This window comes from Pseudoliparis swirei, chromosome 4 (assembly GCF_029220125.1).
Source record: "Pseudoliparis swirei isolate HS2019 ecotype Mariana Trench chromosome 4, NWPU_hadal_v1, whole genome shotgun sequence".
NCBI classification, from domain to species: Eukaryota; Metazoa; Chordata; class Actinopteri; order Perciformes; family Liparidae; genus Pseudoliparis; species Pseudoliparis swirei.
Window position 1 is genome coordinate 9,287,812 of NC_079391.1, and position 20,971 is coordinate 9,308,782.

General features: G+C 42.4%; 1 protein-coding gene across 1 annotated transcript in view; it reads left to right on the top strand.

Moving 5' to 3' along the window:
* Window positions 1–20,971, top strand: part of kiaa1549lb (KIAA1549-like b) — a 60,193-nt gene that overhangs the window by 35,856 nt on the left and 3,366 nt on the right. The window contains exons 8-21 of the mRNA XM_056412700.1: window positions 548–607; window positions 1,519–1,670; window positions 3,298–3,469; window positions 4,748–4,911; window positions 6,019–6,054; window positions 8,201–8,391; window positions 11,533–11,663; window positions 12,571–12,695; window positions 13,229–13,461; window positions 14,413–14,545; window positions 17,080–17,454; window positions 17,541–17,635; window positions 18,446–18,594; window positions 19,188–19,339. Coding sequence (XP_056268675.1) covers window positions 548–607; window positions 1,519–1,670; window positions 3,298–3,469; window positions 4,748–4,911; window positions 6,019–6,054; window positions 8,201–8,391; window positions 11,533–11,663; window positions 12,571–12,695; window positions 13,229–13,461; window positions 14,413–14,545; window positions 17,080–17,454; window positions 17,541–17,635; window positions 18,446–18,594; window positions 19,188–19,339 — 2,168 coding nt within the window. The remainder of the gene's footprint in view (window positions 1–547; window positions 608–1,518; window positions 1,671–3,297; window positions 3,470–4,747; window positions 4,912–6,018; window positions 6,055–8,200; window positions 8,392–11,532; window positions 11,664–12,570; window positions 12,696–13,228; window positions 13,462–14,412; window positions 14,546–17,079; window positions 17,455–17,540; window positions 17,636–18,445; window positions 18,595–19,187; window positions 19,340–20,971) is intronic.

Here is a 20,971-nt window from a genome sequence, read left to right on the forward strand (position 1 = left end):
AACCGGAGAGCTGGAATATGTCTTTGCTTCTGTGTTTGTCCGACATTTAAAGTCGATGAGGATTTAAAGTGAGATTTCAAGAACAACTGTTTCCCCTCTCCACAAGAACGTCCAGATGCTTTTATACATTTAATCCAGGTTTATAAACACATAACACATTTATGGCTAATAAGACCACCACATTGATAACAGTTGTTATTTGTTTGTATTTTGTTAGAGTTATAGAAAGACTGCAGTTCTTTGTTGACATGCTTTGTGCAATTTGAAAAGACATATGTTAACAAAACTGAGGCGTGAGAAGAGAATCCTGGATTTTGAATAAATTGTGCTATTGTTTTGTTCAATTTCACTTTGTAACAATCAGTTTTTTAATGATATTCTCTCGCTACAATACAAATAAAACAATTACATTTGAATATTGAATGAACATTTCTCCATTCAATATAATTCAAGGAAATAAAACAGTTTTGTGAAGATTGGAAGTCAAGTTTTAAGTCATGGAGATTAATGATCAGGGCAAACATGATTATGTTTTATGTCCTCGCAGCACTGGAGTACCACAATCTGAACACCTCCATCGCCACGAGAGACCTCTGGGTTATTACAGGTAGGTGCATCATTGTTCCTTGTTTGTTTACTTCATAATAATAATAAACACAACTTATGTGTGTTATGTTGTATGATGCACACATTGTAATGCTGCAGTTAAATGACTATCGACTCACGAATCTCAAAAGTACACATTGTTTTGTTAGTTTCTTTTCTAATTTATGACACAAAAAACACTGCAACAGGATGTACTATTGTGAATTTCATACAGGGCACTATTTATGGAAAGTTAGACAGGTCTCCTTCACTGGAGCAATTAGATGAACCGGACTCCTGGATGGTTTACTGTTAAGTATTTCCATATATTTTCCGCGACATTAATACATTTCACAGTTTTCAAGGGCGCACACACTTCTTTACTGTATAATAGAACGGCTGTGTGGCTGCTCTTACTGCAATGAGAGGCTGAGTCAGTTCAAGGTCATCTCCTATATGATGGGATTTACTCACACTGAACAAGATGTACAACCAGGGTTAAATAGCTTTTCATCTGTTGATAACAGTGAACAGATTACAGTTGTATTGGGGGATGTCGGACTAATAGGGGACGGTAAGACTCCAAAACAAATGTTCAGGAAGCAAAGGCCGCATGTGACGTTAGTTTATCAAGTTGTTCTGGCTTATATCAACTTGCCATCAGACACAGAACAACATGAGCGTCCCATACGGCTCATATAGCCTATTGTAGGGCTACTGTTGGCTGGATGGCATAGATGACGTCCACAGTAGCTGTTATTTCACATTAAATGGGGACATACTGGATCCTAAAATATGAAAACGGAGGACGCTCAAGTGGGTTTTCGTCTCACGCACATTTAAAATGTTCGCCTCCTCTCTTTCCTCCCCAATAATAAATTGTCCCTCTTAACAACCACATGGCCGTCCTCTTTCTTTTGTATCCGTTTGCAGTGATCCAGGATGTGGACAACGCCAGCCTGGAGGGACAGTACCAAAGCTTCGCCAGTGTCATGGAGCAGCGGCTGGCAGAGCTGTTTGTGTTGGCAGGGCAGCAGGGCACCCGGTTCAGACGAGCCACGGCTGTGGGCAGCTACACTGTTCAGGTAAAGACACACGGGCACGGCAGCCATGATGGGGAATGCCAAGTGTAACTTTCTCTGGGAGACTGTAAAGTAGTTCTGAAACTGGGCACTTCGCAAATGATGGAAAACAGGCTTCCGAATTAAGTTATCAACATTTAATGGCAGGAAGGGTAAAACAAACTTTCAAGGCCTCACGATCGTGATCTTCATCGGCTCCTCCGCCCTCCTTCCGGCGTCGAGAATACCTGCACTCAAAGAAATGACTCATTGGATGAACTCAATTAAATTGTTGGCAGGTTTTCCATCCAATAATTATATGCAACTCAACTTCAAATAGCATGTGCAATGCAATAAATGTAATTCAGTTAGTCCAACTCATTTATATATCAAAAATAAAAAAAAAATAACGATATTCATTAAATTAAATTAAATTTGTTTGTGTCAACTCAAAACTAAAAAAAAAAAAAAAAAAAAAAAAAAAAAAACAAAAGACCCCCCCGACTGAACCCACACAGACCCACCTCTGGCTTTGACCACACAGCTACACTGCACACCACTACAGCACTGAACAATGTCTGTCATCCACCAAACAACTGATTTTCAGCTTGCTGGCGCAGCAGGCGTCCATTAGTCCTCAATGACATTTGATTTTTATGATGATGCACACCATAATAAAAATATAAAATAAATAATGAAAATAAAAATACATTTTTTGTTATTAAATATAAATATCTATTTTTTTATTTTTTATTTATTTATTTAAAAAAAAAATAAAAATATAAATGTGTAGAACTAAAGAAGAAGTTTTTTTGAGTGTGTGGAAGAGACCCGATTTCTCTAATCCACGGAGTTTTATACTCAATGTCACCGGCACCGGTCAAAACGTCACTTCCGGTCAAACAACGGTCTAAACAAGTATTTTCACAATAAGAGTCCCGTCTTGTTATTGTCCACATTAAAGTCACTCTCACAATAAAAGTCCCTTGTTATTGTAAGTCACTTGACGGAATTCAACCGGCCTAGTCAATCTATAATACGAACATACAGTCACTCTCATGCAATATACATTAATTCTTGCCATTTACATTTGCAAAGAGTAAACATTACCCCTATGCTTCATAATACATTAATAACAATATCAATATTCTCCCTAATATTTTCTATTATAATATCTTTCTATATGTATTAATTTAAAACATAAGACCTCTGCAGATGTTATTAAAATAAACTATTACAACCTAACAACCAAAAAGTCTTGCGATGCTCAAGGTTAAAGAGGCTTGTTCGTCAGAAGTCCAATCAGCGCATTAATCCAATAGTTTTGTTGGCTCATTTCTTACACTCTACATATTTCATGAGCTGTACACTTTGATGTGCCCTCATCTGCACATGCGTGCATGATTACTTTTGGTCAGACCTTGTTAATTAGGGAGCTTCTCAGCTCATTATCTGCTAATCGCTCATCAAAACAAGCTAGAGGGTGAATGTTTTACGAAATAAGTGCTCTCTTCAGTCCATGTAGCTCGTCCTCTCATGAGACTCCACTCCTAAATGCATGTTTTTTTCTTTTTGTTTTCTGAAATGTAAGCCTCTTCAAAGCCATTCAAGTCATTAAATAACAGCTGATATTGACTTCTTATCGTATCAGATGGTGAGCATCCGTAAGTTGTCAGTGTTGAAGAATCCAGCGGAGATGACCTACTACGTCCAGCACAATGGCGTTCCTTTATCGGGCGCATCCGCTGCCAAGGTCCTGAACACGGTGGATTCTCAGACCATGGCGCTCACCCTGGGCTACTTCGTCCAGCTGCAAGCGGAACGTAAGCCCCCGAACCCTTACAGCATTGCACACATGGAGGCTGTAGCAGCTCTACTGCCGCTACCCGTGGGTTTCCCCCAAAAGCTCCAAGGATCAGCCAGGCACCATGAGGTTTCGTTAGACGACATATTTATTCAGATATACAAACACACTCAGCAGACCGCAAGACTGCGCCTCTGCTCACTTGCCTGTCTATCTCCAGCTCTGCTGCCCTTTTATATCAGCAGCATCGGCTGCTGACTGATTGCCAATCAGTCAGAGCAGCTGACTGATTGGCAATCAGCCAGCAGCCGAGGCCAGATTGGGGACAGCTGCCACAGAGGAGAATAGACAACCAAAAACACACGACTGGGGTGAGGCCAGAGGAAGAAAGGGTTGAGGATGCTCTTTGCTCTCTCGTCTCTCTCTGGTGCTCCAGGCAGGACCCTGTTTGTTTGGGCTGCAGTCTGCTCGCTGCTAAGAGAGAGGGAGAGAGGGAGAGAGAGAGAGAGAGAGAGGGAGAGAGAGAGAGGGAGAGAGGGAGAGGGAGAGGGAGAGTGAGAGGGAGAGAGTGAGAGGGAGAGAGGGAGAGAGAGAGGGGCAGAGGAAGAGAGAGGGGCAGAGAGAGAGAGGGGGAGAGGGAGAGAGGGGCAGAGAGAGAGAGAGGGGCAGAGAGAGAGAGAGGGAGAGAGGGGCAGAGAGAGAGGGGGAGAGAGAGAGGGAGAGAGGGGCAGAGGAAGAGAGGGGGAGAGGGAGAGAGGGGCAGAGGAAGAGAGGGGGAGAGGGGAGAGGGAGAGAGGGGCAGAGGAAGAGAGGGAGAGAGGGGGGGAGAGAGAGAGTGGGAGAGGGGAAGAGGGGCAGAGGAAGAGAGGGAGAGGGAGAGAGGGGCAGAGGAAGAGAGGGGGAGAGGGAGAGAGGGGCAGAGGAAGAGAGAGGGAGAGAGGGGGAGAGGGGGACAGAGCTGCTTTGGAGAGAGTGATGGAGAGGAAGGGTGTGTGCTGCATTCTCTTCTAGGTCGTTGCTCCACCAGCTGAATCAGGCGCATGTCTCCCGGGTGGAGCTGTGTCCCTGCGCGTGTGTGTGTGATGGATGCGTGTGTGTGTGACGGATGCGTGTGTGTGTGACGGATGCGTGTGTGTGTGATGGATGCGTGTGTGTGTGACGGATGCGTGTGTGTGTGACGGATGCGTCTGCATGTCTTAAAGTCTGCTGTGCATTATACTTCCAAATGGATGAACTGTTGTGGTGTTTCTGGATCTGTAATGAAGGGACGACGGTGACAAAGTATTTCTGTTTTCAGCTGTGGTCAAGAACCCTCCTAATAACCTTTGGATAATCGCTGCAGTGTTGGCTCCCATCGCCGTAGTAACACTCATCATCATCATCATCGCCGCTGTGCTGTGCCGGAAGAATAAAAATGACTTTAAGGCCGATGCCATCGGCAACCTGAATCCCCGAGCGAAGGTATCCATCTGTTTATGTGCACATCTGTCTGTAGCGAAGGAGGTTGTTACTGCAACACATTTAATGATCAATGTTCAATAATTGTTCTCTCTTCTCAGTTGTGATCATTAAAGCTGTTCTTGATTTTAAATCAGTGTAAACTGAATGTTTTGGACTGATCACCTTGAGATCCGGGAAATTATATTTGGCAGATTTGACTATTTATAATTAAAAGGATTAATGGTTATACTTTATTGAGGTCCTCGTAATGAGCGTTAATTCGTAGGAAAGCCCTCATAAGTCAGTATAAGCTTCTTATTAACATTATTATGTGTTAATACACATGCTTTTCAAACTTAAAATGCAATACATGTTGTCAAGGTTGATAACATGTGAATAAAGCATTACATATAAATACAATAACACATATTTATAAAGTAAAGTATCTTAGATAAAGTGATTATAAATGTTGTAATAATCCAAAAATAAATGTGTTATGAATCAGAATCAGAATCAGAATCAGAATCAGTTTTATTGGCCAAGTAGTTTGCACAACAAGGAATTTGTCTTGGTAAAGTGTCTCTGTGCTTACACAAAATGTACATTACAACACAGAACAAACAAAAACAAGTAGTGCAGAACAGAACAAACAGTGCAAAACAGTGCAACGGTCTAAGAAGTAAAGTGACTTAAGTATATACAAGAAGAAGTGGAGAGTGCGAGAAGAGAAGGGATAAATATATATATATAAAGATAAATATATATATATAAATATATATGAGACTATTATTAATACGTATATAATCGTATTACCACATATTGTGAATAAGAAGGTCTTATTACCTATTAACTTGTGCTTAACAGTTATGACAGGGACCTTAACATAAAGGGGGTGGGGCGTTATAGCTCGAGTGTAAACAACGTGGTTCAGTATGTGTCAGTGAGTGATGAAGATCTGCAATGATAAATGTGCAACATACCTTTGTATACATCATTTTTGTCGTATTGTTTTGTTGTCTTCATTTTGTTTCCGCATAATGCCGTCTGTGAGACCTGTATTAACGTGTTGGTAGAATCCTGGAACACACGCACACACACACTGTTTAAAACATTTTCTTTTCTTTTCAGATGGCGTATCGGAGAGACGTGGGCTATTTTCACCAGGTATCTCCCTTTCTGCATTTCCCGTCATTACCGGTCTGTGTTTTCATCTCCACGGCTTCACTGTGCCAAAAGCGGGATTTGAACGTGATTCTGGGCGGACATCGCCTCTGATACATTTCAATAAATCCTGCTGTGCCGATGGAAACTATAGCAACAAACACCTTTCACAGTGAGATGTCCTTGGATGAAAGGCCAGTGTGGCCTATTCTCCTCGTAGAAGTCTCCAGATAGCAAACGGCCGAGCGTACCAGAGGACGGTTATAACGGAGCTTGTTTTTAAAGCTGAATGAGTCGCTTGTCTGTTATGTCTGTTATGTATAGATTGATGGTTGAAAACAGTTTCCACTATTATTGCCTCAAGGATTTCATCACAATGTCAGAATCAATGTTCTCTCAACCTGAATGTATGTTGTTGTATTTTCTACGATAGATAAGGGGAAATGCAAAGTATAACACTCGGCACATCTTTTATTCATGGGATTTAATTGGAGAGAACGTAATACAATCTTCTATATTAAGCTGTGTAAGCCACTTCAGTGATATGTTCCGAGCAGTTGTTACTAAACAACATCTAAAATTGTAAATGAAATGTTTAGGGTTAATTTAATTATATATAACATATGATTGGGTTGCTTCTGACAAACCTTTAGATTACAGGCAAATATCGGGCCAATTCTTCCGAATAAGTCATGTTAAAGCTAAGGAGAAATTATCGAGGTGCTCAAAGAGTGACTTCTAAAAACGAGTCTATTGCATCGCCTCGTCTATGTTACACCGTCTGTAAACCAATCACGTTCATCACACACCCGTGTTAGAGCTTAGAGTTTCCACTGTTACTTCCCGAGCAAACTGGATCCAAAGAAAAGCGTTCCTCTCTCCGTGTGTGTGTGTGTGTGTGTGTGTGTGTGCTACAGGAAGAGAGAGGATGTTCTTCAGTCGGGGGGGGGGGGGAGTCACATATTGATTTCACACCACGGCTTGTGAACAATATTTCAGTGTGTGTCTAACGACTGTGGCTCAGCAGAGTTGTCCTTCAATCAGAAGGCTCGCGGATCCCAGATTGCCCCCGTCGCTGTGCCAACGGAGTATGAATGTGTGCATGAATGTGAGTTACTCCTGGTGGGCACATCTGCCGCTGTCATCAGTGTATGAATGGCTGTGAATGGGTGAACGATGACACGTATTGTGAAAGCGCTTTGAGTCATCAGAAGACTAGAAAAGCATTATACAATTATTTATTAGTTAGTTTATTAGTACATCCACTGTAACGCACTTGACATCAGTGTTACAATATTTCTGTGACAGTCTGTAGATGTTATCTTGTCACCGCCCACTGTGAGTTATTTATTTGACAAGAATTTGGGTGAAACTGACAGATGATACACGTTTGAGCTATTTTCAGATGTCTACTCTTCTTGAAACTTCTGGTTCGCAAATGTTTATATATATACACACATATATATATATATTTATATACTGTACATATATTTATATGTATATATATACAGGACTGTCTCAGAAAATTAGAATATTGTGATGAAGTTCTTTATTTTCTGTAATGCAATTAAAAAAACAAAAATGTCATGCATTCTGGATTCATTACAAATCAACTGAAATATTGCAAGCCTTTTATTCTGATTTATTGCTGATTATGGCTTACAGCTTAAGAAAACTCAAATATCCTATCTCTAAATATTAGAATATCATGAAAAAGTATACTAGTAGGGTATTAAACAAATCACTTGAATTGTCTAATTAACTCGAAACACCTGCAAGGGTTTCCTGAGCCTTGACAAACACTCAGCTGTTATAAATCTTTTTTTTACTTGGTCTGAGGAAATATTAAAATTTTATGAGATAGGATTTTAGAGTTTTCTTAAGCTGTAAGCCATAATCAGCAATATTAAAAGAATAAAAGGCTTGCAATATTTCAGTTGATTTGTAATGAATCCAGAATGCATGACATTTTTGTTTTTTTAATTGCGTTACAGAAAATAAAGAACTTTATCACAATATTCTAATTTTCTGAGACAGTCCTGTATATATATGTCTTTGTTTCTCCTCTCAACTTTATTGAACTGCAGGTATGTGAATAGAAATGAATCTTACTTCAAACTGTCTTCTGTTGTCTTCCTCCATGTTTCAGCCGGTCCAGGGTTTTGACTACGCCAAGCAGCACCTGGGCCAACAGGGAGGAGATGAGGAGACCCTGCCTGCCAGTCAGGATACCTTAGTCATGTCTCTACAGATCCGGGACACACCACGCTCACTAGAGAAGGCTTTGCAGCAGGACGGAACTGTCAGCAAGAAGAGCCTCCCCTCTGACAAACACAAGAGGTATCGTCTGATCCACACACTTTTTCATGTTGTAATGTGTGTCACCGACACTTTAAAAATGGTGAACTCATGAACCACGACACTTTTCATATTTTATGGGACAGCATACTTAAATGGAGATCAAAAATACAATTCTGGTATTATAAGTTAAAAAAAACCCATCTTGACATTATTTCGATGATGTCGGCCTTTAAATAGATTAAATATGAGCATCTGGATGTACTAATGAAGCAATAACATTATGATATTCAGTCAAACAGAGGCTGTGGCTGATTTTATTTTGATGGGAAGATTAAATACTGTGCATGTATACTATTCCGGTGGTGCACGTTGGTGTGGTGGATAGCGCTGTCGCCTCACATTGAGAGGGACATGGGTTTGATTCCCGGGCTGAAGTCGGCATGTTCTCCTCGTGTCGGCGGGGATTGTCTTTCCAAAGACGGCTCCATTGGATGTGCGCATGAATGGTGGTCCGTCTCTGTATATCAGCCTGCAGAGAGTCTGGTAGGCCTACCTTTACAGGGCGTATCCCGCCTTCGCCCAAAACCAGCTGGGATTAGGATTACATTATATATATATATATATATATATATATAATGCTATCAAGGACGCAAAACACATTAAAACCCAAGGAGACGGTTTGAATACACATGTGCATTTGTCTACAGACGTGTGTGTGTGTGTGTGTGTGTGTCTGTTTACTTGTGCACACAGAGAGTTCCATTGCAAATATCACCCAAAAGTAGATTTGTTTACAAAGTTAGTTTACTGAAGTGCATTTGAGGGTCGAAAGGAAATTTGTATTTGCCACACTTTTATGTGGAAGACAAATATAAATACTATAATAATACTGCAGGCATTGTGCATAATTAGAATTAAGATTGTTTGGGACATAGCTGTAAAAAACAATGGTTGCTCGGAGATGTGCCGTCACCTTCTGTGGCGCACTACTGAATTCTGTCTATTCGATGATCGATGATATGCAACAATGTTCATCTCTTTAATGGCCCACATATGATGAGCTATCGTCTACTAGCTATTTAAGACAACACATAATAATAATAAAGAGCACCAAGCAGCTAACTGGGAAGCTGCAAACATCTGAATATAAATAATCCCAACATTCATGTTCTAACCTGGCTCATGAATGAAAGATTTTAGAAAACTTAAATCCTTTTAAACGTGAGGGTGGCACATGATTTTGCTGAAATCCAAAGTATTTATCCTCAGCAATTAGGATATCTCAACCTCTGCTTACCAGGCTCAGCTCAGATTTTCCATGCTCAGTTGTCATGAGTCCGAGCTGTATTTGTCTTCATATTAACACATTAGCATGTTTCTTCAGATCGGCTGAATGATCTCAATTCATTCAAACATATTTAAAAAAATTATCCTTCAGGCAAACATCCTCCCACATGCTTACAGTGTGTATGTGTGTGTGTATTATCCCAGCAATTGCACCACTGCTGCGTCAGAAAGCTCTCGGGTGGCATCGAGAGGCAGGAAGGTAGAACACGGAGATCCCTGCAGCCCGTTTGTTTGTCCTTGTTCAACCCTGATGCTGAGCGATAGGCGCTAATTAACAGAGCTGTGTGTGTGTGGGCAGGTGAAATGGACCATTTTCCTTTTCTGACAGTCAGTCGCGCTGTTTCAGAAATGAATTGCCATGTTAAATCATGCTAAATGATTTAATCGAGGAACGCAATAGGGCGTGCTTTTTTAAAAGCCGTGTCGGGTAATGAGATCCAGTGAAATGTGTGTGACAGAACAGGACATCTTTATACTGGAGGTCCTGCAGTAATGATTCTGCAGAGCCCTGAGGCAGCAATACTTTGAATGTGGTATCCATTAAGCTATTGTTCCTAAAGGTTCTCTTCTTGTTATGAGATCAAGTCTCAAGTCGTCTTCATTCCTTTATCCAGTTTTCAATAATTATTATTATCCCCGGACACAGCAGGCGTGTTCTTTTCCCCCGGATTTTTTCAGAAAGCCCACAGAGAGAGTGACATCGAAAACGAAAACCAAGTTGGAAGTTGGATATTTGGCAACACTACACAGTACTTCTTCTTTTTTTTAATTAGCTTGAGCTTGGTTGACTTTGACTAGCTGCACACGAGTATCCTACATCTCAAAACCTCACATCCCATTCTGAGATGATGGAATCTGGAACAAATGGCTCGTGAAAAGGCAGCTTCATTTGACTGTTGCCCTCTCCAAGTGCTGAATACAAGTCCATTGGCAGACGAGCAACTCACTTATTCTAGTGTGGACTCACAGTTGTTGTTGTTGTTGACATTATAGTGAAGGTGTGACCTCATTTACCTGTCGTACATCCATTTTGAAATGACCTCGGTCCCAATATGCCTGTTGAGTTCTGCAAGACAAGCCAAACTTGTGGGATCATGCGTTAAGGTTACATTTTCACAAGTTAGTTTTATTTATCTTCAAAATATATATATATTTTAAGGATGACTAACGAATTCTGGTGCTGGTGTGCCTGTTGGCTACAAACACACTTAAGAAAACACGCACGCAGGTCTGCTGTACACAAGCTGCTCTAGTTCTGCTTCTTCCTCTCGGAAATCCCTCCAGTTGTACACACAGGTCACACTTCTGTTCGCCCTCAAAGAGCCAGCGTACATGTAGCGTTCTGTACTCACTCTATTCGTTATGACTCACAACACGTCTTTGGCTGCAGCGTGCAGCTGGCGCTCTGCATGTTCCTCTGTCTCGTTCTGTTATCATTTTTCACCAGACCATTATGGGACGGACCGCGGTGCTTTGATGTCGCCGTCAGCCTCGTGGTCCTCTGAGCCGCTGCTCGATCAGCTCTGATTCCAACGACAGCGCAGCTTTTGAAGCTCGTGAAACACGAGTTGGATGAAGCTATTGTTTGTGCAATTAATGCTTCACACTATGAACGCATGCCGGGTTTTGAAACGCGCATGGCACATGGGTGTGAATACAACATTTAATTATTTATGAATGAAAACATGCTGGGAAATGTACAAAATACACACGTAAATGTGAGGGAGGAGGGGGGGGGAGGTTGTTTAAGGGAGAGATGACATAACCTGGCTGGAAGCCCAGCTTCCGGAGAGCTCACCGCCTTTTTCTGTTGCTATGGTTACTCACTCGCAGCAAGTTGCCGAGCGAGGACGGTTCCGTCATCAGCAACGAATCAGAGAAGCTGAATTCCAGCCGGAGCTTGACGGCGCTGAAAGTCACAGCGCAGCAGAAACGGACCAAGGAGGAGACGTGCAAGAGGGACGGTGAGAGTCACGCCACGATGAAAATACTAATATCTTTTTTTCTTTCTTCCTCCAGCTCCTCCGCAGACGACGGTCGGGTGTTTCACAAATGCAAAAACAATCTCTTCCCATTCTCTTTGTGTGAAGCCTTTTCCCATCTTTGTTTCTCATGCACACAGGAACCATAAGAGAAAATGCACTGCAGCTATTTTTTCTATTTTTTTTGCAGCCGGGAAGGTATCCACTCAGCAGTAAGCAGACACTTTAGCGATGAATATGCATAAGACAGACACTCTGCTGACATGATACAGTATGTCAGATGAGTTGATGCTGTGACACTCACTCACACATTCTCTCAGACAAGAAAGGAGAAAGATCAGAAAGTGAAACGTCTCGTGCACTTCGAAGATGCAAAAGCAGTTGAGGGAAAAGCCGTTTTCCATTCTTGTTCACTGTCACTAAATGTTCCACGTGTGTTGGCTGCGAGTTATTAATGTATAGACCCTGGTTTGTAAATTGGAGCTTGCTAGATTAGGGTTTTCTTGAAAAATGGATTTGAATAATTCATCCGCTGAGTTAAGGGGAACTAGAAGCAGTTTGTCTGATTGTCGGATAAGAAATGAAAGTGCAAAGTCTTTTCCTTTCATCTATCACAGAGATACGTTGCCACGAGCTTTTGAAGACATCGCTCCATCTTTGTGATCCGTCCTCTCCGTCCACGACTTAATTTTGTCGACACATTCGATGGACGTTTGACATAAAGCCCACACTGTCAGCCACAGAGGGAGATGTTGATAAGGGGGGAGTGTGGGGGGGGAGAAGACAGAGAGACAAAGAGGGAGTGTGACAGTCTGTTCCCCCATTTGACTGACAGCGCAATGAGGTATCTGTCGTCTCTTTGTGAGTGAACTCCCTCTCTGTTCTCCAGATCCATATGACACCTCCTCCGGCTCCGTGCAGCTCGTCTCCATAAAGCCCGTGGCGGCTCAGCCGCACTACGCACACCCCGCGTCCTCTGACCGCAGCCAGGACTCGGCCATCGCCAACGGAGAGGTGATGCACGTAGGCACAGATCCATTTCGAGAGATAATACACCGACTTTCTGGAAGATAACGTTGGCTTGTGCCATTGTGTGATTCCATCTGATTGAAGCTCTGACCTCTAGTGACCACAAAGGAATCAAATCCGGTGTTTAAAAAGTCTCACAATGGGCATTTCCTGTGCGGTACTATAATGATAAGCATATTCCTGTAGTTCCCTTATTTAAAATGTAATATTTTTTATATATTATAAGCTCCTTTAAGTGTTTATCTCCAAATAATTACATAAAACAGTAAAGTGACAATGTTCAACTGTAAGAATGAACTCAATAAACAAACTATGTAATGAGCATGGAAAATAACAATAGTTGTGCCTGTGATTACTGTGATGACAGTTCCATTTCTTTTCTTCCATGCGACCCCTCTGATCTTTTCACATCCCTTTTCACACAACGCAGAATTAAACCACATGCTGCAAAAAAAGGCGCCCGGGTGCCTGTTTGTGTTCTCGTGTTTCATCGCATCCTGCACTTGTTCTCTCTGCAGGTGAACTTGGCTCTGAAGCAGAAGTCAGACATTGAGCACTACAGAAACAAGCTGAGACTGAAGGCTAAGAGGAAGGGCTATTATGACTTCCCTTCCGCAGACGGCGGCAGCGGCGGCGGTCGAGCCGCGGTGCCGAGACAGCGGCACGGCCACGAGAGGGCAGCCGGTGAGCATGGCAGACCACTGGAGCCTGATGATGAGCGAGGTTCCACTTATGTCAAGTCTCACAGGAGGTGAGGGGAGAGGGGGAAACAAAGCAAGTGGAACCTGGGTTGGGCTGAGGGTGAACACACAAGAATGTGAGGATACCATTTTTAGCAATCACAAAGAGACGCAAGTGACATGACAGTTCATATTGGTGGGTTGGGTTCTCCATCCTGGCTGCTCCCATAACCGATAGATATGTACCTCTGTCTCCTCTAACGATGTCATTATCCTGTCTTAATCGGCAGTGAGCTATTCTGATCCATTTGATCCAAGTTCAAGAGCTCCCATGATGGAGATAAGAGGATTGTCATGGTGTTGGATGCTCTAACTGCTGGTTCTGTCCTGCGTCACAGATGCACACAGACATGGAAAGAGTCTTTTGGTGATTAGACTCAGATCAACATGGAGCTGCAATAGCTGCCATCAGAGCGGAAAGCAAAGATTTGAACGTCGGCATATGTGTTGACTCAGAGTAGCGAAGAGTTGAGAGGGTATTTTTTATTATATCCCACCATGGTGAGCGAGATAAAGATTTTAGCACAACATGCTTTGCCTAATTAAGTGACCATTTCAAAGCTGGTTTGCTGAAATGCATTGATTGTACATTGTAGTTTTGTTTTAGATGCTTTATCAGTGTTGAATGTGCTTTGCAACAACTCACAGATATCCTGACACGTGGCATATGTTGTACATTATTTGTAAAACTGTTGATTCAGCTCTCTTACTTGATGTCCTTATGAGATATCCCATCATTGTGTGTGTGTGTGTATTTGGCCTGCACAGCAGCTTGATGTACCTTTTTTTGGTAATGGGGAATCAGTCAAATCCATTCTCCCACTCTGTTCTCCACCCCCTCCTCTCCCACTTTCACCCTGAAACTAAGGCTGAAAAGTAAGAAAGCTGAATTAAAAATAATATCAAATGTATCATAACTAAGTCTGATGTGTATAAAATCCACCCTTCACTCCCTTTGACAGGCACTCCCAAGTCGGGCAGCCGGCCTATCGCAGCAGACAGAGTCTGAGCAGTCCCAGTCCTGGAGGAACAGAGATGGACCTGCTCGTGATGAGGGAGAGGCCCAGGAGAGGCATCCGCAACAGCGGCTACGACGTGAGTCACATGGCGTCACCGGCTGAGCCCGCCTCCAACAGGATGCAGTTCAACTTGCCAAAATAAATCATGTTTACCCATTTGGAAAACAATAGCATCTACTGGAGCAAAGTGATTGACAGAGACCACCTTGTTGGTGCTTTTTAAATAATATTAGGTGACATTAGTTTGGTTAAGAAGTTATTATTAAATATGAAAAAAGGTGCTAGATGTACTGTTCGAATAGAACTATAAGTAAATGTTTGGTGTCACTTCAGATGATAATAAATAAAAAAATGCCATGGTTTTAAATCTAGTGTGATGGAATGTAAAAATAGAAAAGATCATTATCAGTCAGAGCCTGTCAGTTCTAAATCTGTGCCTTAGTGCCCTATTTAAATCACTGTGCAGGCACTGAGCTAGAAATCAAACATACTCCACTTAGGTGTGGTAGAAAGTACGCAGGGAAGCGGTTCATTCATAATTAAGTTAAGAGTTAAGATTTATAAGGTCCTGTCGTTCTGATATGCAATGCGTCTGAGGATGGCGGGTTTATACCTCTTTTTTCCATTGTTCCATTAGGGCTCTGTGTGTGTGGCTCTCTGTCATGAAGCCAGGATACGATTAAGTGAGCTCCTGAGAGTAATCGAGCAGGCCGTTCTTAAAAAGTGTTTTCATTCTGAGCCGTCCTTTTGTAAAATATATGAGCGTGAGGAGGGAATATTTCACTGAACTGCCAATGACCTGCCAGCCATTTTGTCACAGCAGAGAGAAAAAACACCGTTCTAAGTGGCTGTGGTGTTGTTGTGAGGCTCACCGGGACAGGAAATAGATAACCGTATTACATGGAGCCGTGCTCATACTATTGCAAGTCAAATGTCTGCTGTGAACATCTCGTGCATGTGATACAGACGTGTCAGACTCTTGGGTGGTGCAATGAGCAAAAGGCCACATGTTTAAACATGACACCGCTTCAGAATGATGCAACAGCTGAGTCTTGACACATCGCTCTTCAAAATGACATCACCCAGACAGATTGGTGTTCCGTGATTCGGACGTCCTATTGTCTTGGCTCTTGTATTCGCTGTAATCGGACTCTGTTAAGCCAGCTGTTCAGCTCTGTTGAACATCTGGCACACAAATGCCAGTACAAGCTACACAAAAAAGTCCTTTTTCATAACTCCTGGCCCTGTGGAGTACAATGGGACGAGTGTGGCTGCAGCCTCCGTCATTCTGTGCTGCAGGGCGGGCTGATTTACGAGGTGCACTACACTAGGCCTCCTGTGGCTACCCTCTATTCACACAGGAAGTAGGCCAGCCTCAACTTGTGTTCATTTATCACTGAATATAAGGACGGAATAGATGGAATAAGAAGCTTGGAGATGGAGAAAGAGTCCAGGTTATGGACAGGTGGAGACTTTTTTTTCAATAGTGAGGAAAAAGGATGGAAAATTTGAGGGACGTAACGGGTAAATAATGAGGTGAAATGTCATGATTATATATGGGAGACAGAGTGTATACTGTAGTGGAGATAAGAAAAGAGACAACAAGGGGATATTTAGAAGAGCATAAGCACACATGTAATAGACCTCCAGCAACTGCTTACATATTGTTGGACTGCTTCTGAGTACAGAATGAACGGCCTGGTTCTGGATAGACCTTCTGTGACCACGCTACATTGATCAGCCTCTTCTAGCTCAGCCATCACTTTGTCAACAACCCACTGAGAGAATGACGGGAGACTTTATCAAACGTGTTCCTGTCCAGGATTCTCAAGGTGCATCTGTTGATATCCTGATAACTCACTGAGGAGAGGTTTGATATTCTGATTTTGATCCAGGTGTAAATCATGAACATGACACACACAAGCAGGCACGTGCACAGACATTTTGGGGGGCAGGTGCTCAAACCTGAAAAAAAGGGCACCCATTGCCAAAAAATTTTTTCTGACAGTTGAAGCATAACACCAATGATGCTGTCCTCGACCTGCATTTCCTCTGGGCAGGATTAGACCGCTAATTTACATTTTCTTTATGAATAAAGATGAATTATTATATAGCAACAGTACAAGCGTTCTGATTGGATAATGGGTCGTCATGCCAGCCACGTATTGCCCTCCTCGCCGGTCTCATACAGATCCGTATTGCCCTCTGACCTCATTTTCAAAATGAGCGATATTGATAGACATCAACAGCCAAGAGGAAATTCAGAAGCAGCGAAAATGTGTTCTTGAAAGTGATGAAGACGAGAAACTATAGTTTGGATCACTTGTGTCGTTACTTTACTGTAAATTAAAACTATTTTAGCTGAGCCGTGTTGTTCGTTTTCTATAAGATTGATCGTTGTAAGACTGGAACAGACAAAACAAAGAGATAACACATAAAACAATGATGGACACAAGCCATTCCTGTAAAACTGTGATAGAATTTGAGTGCTTTCCTTAAAATGTTGTCTCATTGTCATATCCTTTTGTTCTTGGATATAAAAAAAAGGCTTCTCCTGTTTCTTTGCATTGTGTGTGTTGAGTCTCTGTCATGTCTTTGTATACGTTTTAGACCGAGCCGGAGTTGATCGAGGAGACGAATGTTGACCGTCTCGTGGGGCCACGGGGATTTATGTACGGCCAGGGCTTGAAAGGCCACTCGGAGACCTCCACGCTGAGCTCACAGCCGTCCATCGACGAAGTGCGACAGCAGATGCACCTGCTGCTGGAGGAGGCGTTCAGCCTGGCATCGGGGGGCCAGTCCACATCCGGAAGACATCACCACCACCACCACCACCACCACCCGCCTCCTGACCACTACGGCCCTGCGCCGCCTCCCCTCCCCTACGCAGACGTGGTGACCAGCGCTCCGGGGACGATGAGCTGTGGCTTGCAGTGGGTACCGTCCTACGGTGGAGAAATGTGTCAATGCAGCCTGCCCAAACCGGTGAGTGGGATGAGATCATTTCCCCTCGCTTAACAACCGTGGCGGAGTTTTTGTAACCTTAACTGCCTTTTCGCGATCTGTTTAAGGCCTTTCGCTTCACCCAGCTTCCTGAGATGGCCACGGGCTGTCCTCCCCCTTTACCGCCTCGTAATGGACCCCCTCCCGGGACCTCCTTAAGGCGGTAAGTCTGAGGCGATCTTACACACACACACAGATTCAGACAAACACGCACACACACACTGTCTGGAGCATCTCATAGCCCGTCGAATAGTTGAAATATTTTCACATTCAAATTCATGTTCAGGGACTTGATATCCACCGGGTAGTGCGCTGTGGCTGGGATGATTTAAGGCCTTGTTTAAATTAGAATTTTTAACGAGTGCAACGAGCGATGGCAAGAATGTTAATAAGGTTCAACTCTTCAGCACAGAGCGTGTCTGCCATCTAGTGGTGATGACCACATATTTTATTTTATTTTGAAAGTTATTAATATTGATATACAGCCTGGCGGCACAGTACAATAGAGGAAAGATATTTAAAATAAAATGTATATACATAATTTGATGTTCGTGATATTATTTTTTTATTTTCTAAGTTATCAGTAGTTCACATTTGCCTTTTATTATTATTTTTACGATGTCTCTTTCTTTTTCGTTTTCTTTTTATTTTATTTTTATTTTTCCTGTTCTGGTTTTGTTGTTGTTGTTTCTTGTACGACATTTTATGTTTTGATCCATATGTGTGTGTACTGTCTGTGTGCCTGTAGTCGTTGGGAGGGGGGGGGGGGGGGGGTTAAAGGGTTAGGGGCGGGGCCATCCAACTCCTCATCTCAGAGGAGCCTACAGACCTCGGTCTTTGGACGGTCCTCCATTCGCACATTTTTTCTGTTGTTAATGCCTGTCAGTATGTACACGTTATGTATGTACTTATGGAAAATAAATTACTTACTTACTTACTAGTAACTCTGTGTTTATGTCTCTGTCCAACTTAGTTCATCTTCTGACTTGGGACCGAAAGCGAGGAGCTCAGCGACGTCTGTCCCTGAGATGCAGAGTCAATATGACAACAACCCGTACGGGCCGACACCCAGAGCAGCACTTCCATCTCTCACTGCAGAGCAGCCTGTGTCCAACTACTCAGGTAAGCACCAGAGGACATATTAATAGTCATTTACTTTATTTGTTCACTTTTCATACAAGAAAAGCCGCACCTTGACTATAAAGCAAATAGACATATAACAAACATAAACACAGGGATAGAATTCCATTATTGATGGAAAATACAACACATGAGATGAAATAGGATTTTAAAAAATAACATGAAAGCGAATACATATAATACATAATATGGAAAATACAACCCAAATATAATATAATAATTATAATAGTATTAAGACTAGTACCCATATGTGCAGCATTCATACACATAAATAAACACAACAGCAGCATTAAAGGGTCTCCATTCACTTCTACCTTTTCAGTGGTGGTCGTTTAATATTTTTGGGATAAGTTCATTCCCATTTGGCACCAAGACCTCTGAGAATAAATGAATAAACACACACGAACAAACCTTTCCCAACGGACTCACGAGGGGTCTCCACTTTGCATTTTAAATTAAACCCATGATGTGCTTTGCTTCCATTCTAACATACATTTTTTTCCAAGAATAGTAATAAATGCATCCCGTGAAGTACATTCACCGATCAATGTCAGCCTCTCTTCTTTTCTCCGTAGGAAACCCAATAACAGCCGTCTATGCCATCCCAGCCACCAGGCCCGGCTACTCAGAGTACTTTGTCTCCACGCCAGCCACGTCCTACCACAGCCCCTCCTGGATGTCCTATCCACCTGAACCGGAGGACGTGCCGCCACAGTGGGCAGACTCCGTAAGGAAGACTATTTTAATTGGGACGCCGCCAATCACAATAAAAAAGCATGTCAAGCGGGGAGAGACCAGTTAGATGAAGAAATGATCATGTTTATTGATAACAGATGATATGAAATGATGAAGTCTCAGAGTCTGTGGCGTTGATGAGCTGATAGAATGATGAGTTGATGAAGCTGATGGATTTGTGAAGACTGGGTGGAGATGGGGAGGTGGAGGGGTGCGTAACAGCAACATGGATGAACTGCAGGTAGAGCGGCAGTCCTATTTTAAAGAGGCAGCAGCAGGAGGATTGTTTAGCCATGTCATTGTTTCCCCGTGCTTATCGGATAGAGGGGACCAGCTGATCTGCACAGCTGGTGTCATGATTGACAGCGCCGAACGATGACATCGTGTAAACAACGAGTGAGCATGTGCGAGAGATGATTGGCAGACGTATGAGGAATAATTGTCGGGCTTGAGGGGTTTGCTCTTCCGGTCTGAACCTGCGCTAAAGCTCCATATATACACTACCGTTCAGAAGTTTGGGGTCACTTAGAAATGTCTTTATTTTTCAAAGAAAAGCACTGTTTTTTCAATAAAGATAACATTAATCAAAAATACACAATATACATTGTTAATGTGGTAAATGACTATTCTAGGTGGAAACGTCTGGTTTCGAATAAAATATCTCCATAGGTGTATAGAGGCCCATTTCCATCAACTATCACTCCAGTGTTCTAATGGTACATTGTGTTTGCTAATCGCCTTAGAAGACTAATGTCTGATTAGAAAACCCTTGTGCAATTATGTTAGCACAGCTGAAAACAGTTATGCTGGTGATATAAGCTATACAACTGGCCTTCCTTTGAGCTTGAAGTTTGAAGAACAAAATTAATACTTCAAATATTAATCATTATTTCTAACCTTGTCAATGTCTTGACTATATTTTCTATTCAATTTTCAATTCATTTGATAAATAAAAGTGAGTTTTCATGGAAGACACAAAATTGTCTGGATGACCCCAAACTTTTGAACGGTAGTGTATAAATAACGGAAAGATGAACACGACCAGGTGTTTTGATTAAACTAGAACCGTTTTGAAGCATTCGTCCCCGTGGACCGACCACTTTTTTCCCTAATAATGAAACCTCAGGAAATAAACTACTCTCAGTCAATATTGTGAAAGGTCTCGCAGGAATGAAAGTAGAAGAGCATGAACAGGTTGAAAAAAAATAGTGTACCAAACGGAAAAGACCAGTAGGAATTATTATTTTAGACTCTTGCAGAAGGTCTTTTAGCGTGTTATTGGAATACCTCACCCGTACCTCCTGGTTGTCAGGCTATATTTCTCATAACTTCTGTTCACCCCACGGAGCCAGAGCCTACGCTACATCACTACAACAGCCAGGGCTAAAAAGTAATAATAATTACTCTGAAAAACCAGTCGGGAAATATATCTGTCATGGTGAGATTGCTCTGTGTATCGACACACAGTCTTTGGCACACCATCGCGGCACTGAACCAAGTGTGTTTGTGCTCATGTTCATATCTACCTTCAAACAGGACTGGGCCTCATCAAATAATAATCATCCTACCTCCTCCTCCTCCTTCATTAAAATAAGACGGGTTCCATTCATCCTGTCAGATCTGC